The sequence below is a fragment of the Muntiacus reevesi genome, chromosome 1, assembly GCF_963930625.1.
Source record: "Muntiacus reevesi chromosome 1, mMunRee1.1, whole genome shotgun sequence".
In the NCBI taxonomy this organism is placed as follows: Eukaryota; Metazoa; Chordata; class Mammalia; order Artiodactyla; family Cervidae; genus Muntiacus; species Muntiacus reevesi.
Window position 1 is genome coordinate 44,106,802 of NC_089249.1, and position 7,483 is coordinate 44,114,284.

General features: G+C 34.3%; 1 protein-coding gene across 2 annotated transcripts; it reads right to left on the bottom strand.

The window, feature by feature from the left end:
- Nucleotides 1–1,366: 1,366 nt before the first annotated feature.
- Nucleotides 1,367–7,063, bottom strand: LOC136159878 (natural killer cells antigen CD94-like). Of its 2 annotated transcripts, none has more exons than XM_065922651.1 (5): nucleotides 6,979–7,063; nucleotides 6,580–6,630; nucleotides 3,788–3,939; nucleotides 1,635–1,738; nucleotides 1,367–1,534 (listed from the first exon to the last, which is right to left on the bottom strand). In XM_065922651.1, the coding sequence occupies exons 1-5, from the start codon at nucleotides 7,007–7,009 to the stop codon at nucleotides 1,414–1,416; spliced, it is 459 nt and encodes a 152-aa protein (XP_065778723.1). In that variant the 5' UTR covers nucleotides 7,010–7,063; the 3' UTR covers nucleotides 1,367–1,413. The 2 variants fall into 2 exon arrangements, with proteins under 2 accessions (XP_065778723.1, XP_065778712.1); XM_065922640.1 differs by having other exon boundaries at nucleotides 1,635–1,741.
- Between the last annotated feature and the right edge of the window lie 420 nt (nucleotides 7,064–7,483).

A 7,483-nucleotide genomic window follows, 5' to 3' on the forward strand; every position in this document is an offset into this window, starting at 1 on the left:
TCCTTCCTCATCTTGACTCAGTATTTTTAAAATCAACTTTAGGTTCTTAATTATTACCATTTAATTAATGTATAAAATCACAAAGCAAATAGAGATGTCAAAACAAATTTCTTAAGATGTATAAAAGTGAAAGTGTTAGTTATTCAGTCCTGTCGGACTCTTTGTGACCCCCCCCATGGCTGTAGTCCGTCAGGCTCCTCTGTCCATGGAATTCCCCAGGCAAGAGTACTAGAGCGTGTAACCATTCCCTTTTCCAAGGGATCTTCCCAACCCAGGGTTTGAAACTGGGTTAGTTATATGCAGCAGTTGTAAAAAGGGGGAGACTTGGGTTTTGATATCTCTGAGGTTAGGAAAATCCCATTCAGGTCCTAGGCATCAGAACTCAATATTTTCTCAATCCTTCTTTGACCTATTCAAAAACCCCTCAATAAAATGAACTGCTCCTTGTACCCCTCAAAAGTGTAATTGCTCAGTATTTATTACATAACTTTTAGGAAAAGATTTTTGGGATTGATGAGAGATTAAAATCTTCAAAGCACATGTAAGGATGATTTTTTTTTTTTACAGATAGATAAGCATAAGGCAAGAAAGATCTATGGAGCAAAACGAGACTCTATGTTTATGTGACCAGGGCTTAGATTACCTTTCCTTTATCAAAATATGAAAGTCATCTGTGAGACTGTATATTTGGGCAGAGACTTCCAAGTCTTATGCGGAACTTTGTAACATCAAGAGAAGACACACAAATGTGAAACCCTCTGAACCCTGGGATGCACAGGGAGAAACTATTATGTGGCAACTTCAGGTCTAAATTAGAAGATATAAATGCATGGATATCCAGAAAGAATTTAAAAAGAGCATTAAAGCTATTTTTGCTTCCAGAAAAAAAAGATCAGGATGGGAATTTTCAACCTAGTAGGCCATACAGAAGATTGATACAATTTTGATATATATTATTTGGTAGAAATTAGGTTTTATTTAAATTTCAGCAGACAGAATTTCTAAGAATAGATGTATAAGTTATGAAATTCACAGTTGACCATATATATTAAATATTCATGAAATTATTTATCTTGACTCTATAATTTCAGTGTAGGTACACAAGTTTCAATTTTAAAACACATTGCAAAATTTAAAAATTGTAACTAAAAAAAATTGTAATTATAACAATGATAAATGTTAATTAGACTTATTGTCTAGTTATTGCTATGTTGTATACCTAAAACCAATATAATTTGTATATCAATCATGTATTGATAAAAAAATTTAAGCATATGTTTTCAAATATATGAAACTTATTTGATTGATAAGACACAATTTGAAACACTTTACAGATTCCAGAAATAGATAGTAATAATTTGCTGCCATTCTAAGTAAATCTTCATTGCATAATACTTCTGCCCCAAGAAACACCTAAATAAACTGTTGCTTACAGATGTAACTACATGTACTTTCACAGTCTTCATCCAGAGCACTTCCGCTTGGGCTATAAAATATGCAATTCTTTGGATTTACAGTGTGAAATAAAGGAACCCTGTAATGAAGAAAAAATTATTAGTATATGGGAAAAGGAATGATCAAATCCAAGTATAAACTCAAAAAGAATAGAAAAAGTTTTGATGCCAGAAACTTACAGATCTTGGGAGAGAGTAGAATTGTCCTCCCACAACCAGGCATGATGTTCTTCACTGTAAGAAAGTCCAATCCAGTAATAACTGGTACTGAACTTCATAAAATCCTGCTTGGAAAGAGAGACCAACGCATTAACCTATTTCAAACCTGCTCTAGGAAACGTGTACTTTTAAGAAAGTCAGTGTCCAGTATTAGATTCAGTTTTTCAATTCTATTAGGTTGGTACAAAAAAGTAATTGTGCTTTCAGACCATAAATGTTAAACCATTATAACTAAGCTCAAACACATCTTTGTTAATCAAAATAGGACCCATGACAGTCAACACATTTTTGCCATCGATAAATATGTTTGTTTATTCCTGTAGCATAAAAATCCATACTTTGGGATTTGACAAACTCTTGGAAAGCATTTTCTGCCTCCTGTTGGCTGTGGAAGCATTTTCCCTGCAAAAACTCATGGAGATGCTTGAAGAAGTGGTAGTCGATTGGCAAGAAATCAGGTGACTATGGCAGATGAGGTAAAACTTTGTAGCCCAATTTGTTCAACTATTGAAGTGTTTGTTTTTCAACCTGCAGTCAGGCATTTTCATGGAGAAGAATTGGGTCCTATCTGTTGGCCTATGCCAGTTGCAGGCATTGCAGTTTTTGGTGCATCTAATCGATTTGCTGAGCAGACTTCTCAGATGTAATGGTTTCACTCAGATGTAATGGATTCAGAAAACTGTAGTGGATCAGACGGGCAGCAAACCAGCAAACGGTGACCATGACCTTTTTTTGGTCCAAGTTTGGCTTTGAGAAATGCTTTGGAGCTTCTTCTTGGTCCAACCACTGAGCTGGCCAATGCCAGCTGTATAAAATCCACTTTTCGTCACATATCACAATCCACTTAAGAAATGGTTTGCTGTTTAATAGAATAAGAGAAGATGGCGCTTCAAAATAATGATTTGTTTACTTGCTATCAGTTCATGAGGCACCCATTTTTAGAGCTTTAACACATTTCTAATTTGCTTCAAATGCCAAATGACCACAGAATGGTTAATGCTGAGTTCTTGGGCAACTTCTCGTGTAGTTGTAAGAGGATCAGCTTTGATGATCCTCTCAACTGGTCATTGTCAACTTCCGATGGTCAGCCACTGCACTGCTCATCTTCAAGGCGCTCGTCTCCTTTGCAAAGTTTCTTGAACCACGCTACACTGTACTTTTGTTAGCAGTTCCTGGGCCAAATGCATTGTTGATGTTGCAAGTTGTCTCCACTGCTTTATAACCCATTTTGAACTTGAATTTAAAAATTGCTTAAATTTGCTTTTTGTCTAACATAGTTTCTATAGCCTAAAATAAATATAAAATAAACAGCAAGTGATGTCACTAGCAAAAAAAAAAATTAAAGTGAGAAATGCATATTAAATGGTATATAACATAATCACATTTATTTAAGAATGTTTTCCAATATCCAACAGCAATTTTCAACAAGGCAAAACCACAATTACTTTTGCACCAAACTAATACAAACTAAAATAATTTTTAACTTCTAATTTAGGTGTAGTCAGTCACTTGCCTCTTGTTTCTCATTCATCAAATCCATTTCTGAGGAAAAAATACCACAAAGTCTCACTTCTTGAAGGAATGAAAAACGTCATAATGGGTGTTAGAGTTTTCATGGAACACTTCCTTCACAGGGGACCATCAGTCAGGTCTGATCCCAAATCAACAGCACATTGAGGGATAAGTCTTAGCACAGGTTCTACAGGGAGCTAGAGAGTTTTTACCAAAGAGCTAATTATTTTATAATATTCTACATATACATTTCACATTACACCCAAGAGTGATAACAAAAGCCATGTAATTACAAAATAAATTAGAAATTCAATTAAAGAGCTGCTAAAGATAGGTTATTTTTAGCTAAAATAGGTTATTTTTATTTCTACTTTGAATTCTTTCTAAAACTTTATCTGTATTTTATGTGTCAACACTCCTATAATGTAAATCTTTGAGAAATTTTGGGTTGATTTTGTGACGGTTTCAAAGTATAGGATATTAGTTCAAATATAATCATCCACTTGTTATCTGATTAAAGACGAATCAAAGTATTCAGCTTACATAGATAATATATTTTCTTAAGTCAAAGAAAATGTAAAAAATCAGAATTAAATACTTGCCAGTTCATTTCTGGTTTGTATCTGAAGCAGACTGGAATTATGAGAAACACAAAAATCCCTACTGTCTTTCCATGTTTTTAATTCATTAGAAATGAAATAACAGTTGCATTGGTAGCCAATCCACTTTTCTTGGCAAGAATAGCAGCCAGATTCTACGAGAAAAAATAAAACACGACCAGATGACGTTGGAGGTTCAATTTTTTGTTCAGTGGTATTTATTTTTCAAAAATCATTTGTTATTCCTGTACATTACCATATGTGAAATAGATCGACAGTCCAGGTTCGATGCGTGAGAAAGGGCCCTCAAGGCTGGTGCGCTGGGAATGGGATGGGGAGGGAGGTGAGAGGGGTTTCCAGGATGGGGGACACGTGTACACCTATGACTGATTCATATGAATGTATGGCAGAAAAACACTACAATATTGTAAAGTAATTAGCCTCAAATTAAAATAAATAAATAAATTTTTTAAAAAAAGAAGGTTCCCATGGTGCTCATGGTGTAGCCAAAAAATATAAATAAATAACAATTTAAAAATAAATAAATCAGCAACCAAAAAAAATCATTTGTTATTTATGAATCTTTTCTACAAATATCCTTTTAGAATTTACTGCATGTACCACAGTTCAGGGAATATTAATTTGAACAACTCAGACATGACCCTTTTTCCTCATGGAGACTATATTCTAGAGATAGGGGTAGAATTATATAAATTTCAATCATTTATGAACTATATTTAGTGATAATTTGGGTAAATATACAAAGAAATTAAGTATCTTCAGATATAGTGTAGCAGATGGTAGGATGGGGGACAGTGGTAAGAGCCTTTTTGAGAAAGCTACCCAAAGTTGATCTCTGCTGTGTAGTTAAAAGTAGACTATGCTGGCATTCTGTTTTGTCCTTTTCTTTGTTCACTTGTCTTTTACATCTATGCTAAAATTGTGACTGCTCTTAGGCCTTGGGGTGAGTATTGCTTTTGATCAAAGACAACATTTACATAAATCACAGCAAAATGAAAGCAAATTTTTGGTAAAAAAAAAAGAAAGAAAGAAAGAAAGAAAAAATAAATTAGATGAAAGAGATATGTAAAGAAGGAAATCATTTTAGCACATTTCCTGAGTCACAAAAGAATTCTGAAGACTTCCCTGGTGGAATAGTCTTTAAGATTTTGGGCTTTCAGGGCAAAGTTTCTCATCGCTGGTTGGGAAACTATGATGCCATATGCCACGTGGTGCAGTCAGAAGATCAAAAAAAAAAAAGAATTCTGGATACTTTATTTTCAAAATGAAAATAAAAGAACAATTAGCTTGAAGTTGGACCATTCAGTTTACTGGTGATAAAGTCCTCAGCAACAGTCAAATCTTTGTCAGATGAATAGTGCTGAAATTTTAGAATAGAACAGTGATTACCAGGGGATGGGATGTGGGGTAAATGGGTTTGTTGAAAGGTTCATGGGATTTCCTTGGTAATCCAGTGGTTAAGATTCCAAGCTTTCACTGCCCAGACTCTGGTTCAATCCCTGGTCAAGAAACTGTGATCCCACAAGCCACATTTTGTGGTCAATACCAAAAAATTTAAAAAAAGGTATACACTTCTCCAGTTAGAAAATGAATGAGTTCTGGGAAGCTACTGTGCACCATTGTAACTAAGGTTAACAACACCGTATTACTTACTCGTGAGCTGCCACAGGAGTAGTTCTTGAATGCTCTCACCATGAGTAGAATGATAGTTGTGTGACATAATGGTGATGTTAGTGAGTGCTTTGGGATAATAATATTGCAATAATAAGTGTGCCAAATCAGCATATTGTACACAAAACTTGCTAAATTGTGTCTGACTGTTTTGCGACCTCATGGACTGTAGCCCGCCAGGTTCCTCTGACCACTGGATTTCCCAGGCAAGAATACTGGAATGGGTTGCCATTTCCTTCTCCAGGACATCTTCCCCACCCAGGGATCGAACCCATGCCTCCAGCGTTGTAGGGGGGATTCTTTACTGCTGAGCCATCGCGGAAGCCCCACACATTAAATTTATACAATGTCTTTTATCAATTACATCTCAATAAAGTTGGAAAACTGCTCAGGGGAGAAAATGATACAAGTGAAGAGATATATGAACACAGAAGACAACTTGGAGAGCATCTGAATATAAAAATACATTTAAAAACTTGGACTTTTGTTGGGTGATAGGGTCAGAAACCAGAGTACAGTGGATTGAACAGCAAATAAAAGATCTTCTATTTCAAAAAAAAATCTAGGACTTTGAGCTGACTTTCACTGGTTAAGTAAAGTTTAGAATTGCATTAATCTCCATATTACTTTTTAAATTATGGAAGAAGCAGAGGTAAAGGTAAAGAGATATAAAAGTAAAGGTTATCAACAAACAGAAGCAGGTAATTAGAATTAGCTAGACTATTTACTACAACTTAATTTTTGCCATTTTTTCTTTGCAATTTATTTTTGTTAATTATAATATTTACTGTAATTTTTGTGTTTATTTTTACATGATCACCACATTGGAAAATATATCATTTCAATATAATATTTTTATTATTATTTAATTATATAAATAGTATATATTAATTCTATAAATATATAAATAGTATACATTTCTTATTAATACATTTATACATGTGTTTAATAATTCTTAAATGAACAATGAAATGAACTATCCTACAATTGCCACATCAATTGGTATGACTGTAATATTTCATCAAACTTCCATGTGAGAAAACCAAGAAACTGTTTATTTTCTTCTCTACCAACACAAAAATTTTCCAAAGTGTGAAACCAACCTTCGCTGAGCTCTGTGGAGGGTCCAAGCTGAACACTTTGTTTAGTAAGTGCTGTAAGAAATGATAAGAAATTTACTTTTTCAGCTAAACATTTACGAAATAACAAAATATTGTTGCTGTTCAGTCACTAAGTCCATGTCTGACTCTTTGCGACCCCATGGACTACAGCACACCAGGCTCCTGTGTCCTCCACTCTCTCTGGGAGTTTGCTCAAATTCATGCCCATTGAGTCAGTGATGCTATCTAACCATCTCATCCTCTGCCACTGCCTTCTCCTTTTGCCTTCAATCTTTCCCAGCGTCAGCATCTTTTACATGTTAGCAAAATGAAACTTTTCTTGTAAGATAGCTTCATCACAATTTTTATTTTTTTTATAAAGCCTTGACTATAAAAACTTACAATTTTTCAACAAAACTCCCAAAGCTGCCATCAACAAAAGGCATATTACTCCTAAAACTCCAGAAATCAACCTCCATGGAGTGGTTTGAAAACCTGTAGAGAAAGATAGGGTAATGATTTAAAGAAAAAAACATGGGAATTCTTAAAAGCAGAAACCAGTGAAAGGATCCAAAAAGTTCTTTGGCTTGATAAGCCAATCGTTTTGCCAGAAAAATGCTGGAAAATGAAGATATCCCATTCAGAACTCCACTTGTTACCAACATTTTTATATAATGTACTTTATTCTTCAGTGAGATTATCCATACATTTTCCTCTTCATCCTCTCTATCTCAGTATTTACCTTTAATTTTTTTAATTTGGCAAAGAAGCTTAGAGATCTGTAATAAAAAGAGATCAATAGGCCCCAAGTTCTGTTTAATGGGCTGATATAACGAATTTATTTTCACAAAAAACAGCAACAAAATCATAAGACAGAATGTATGACTCCCATTAGGTAGATCAGAAA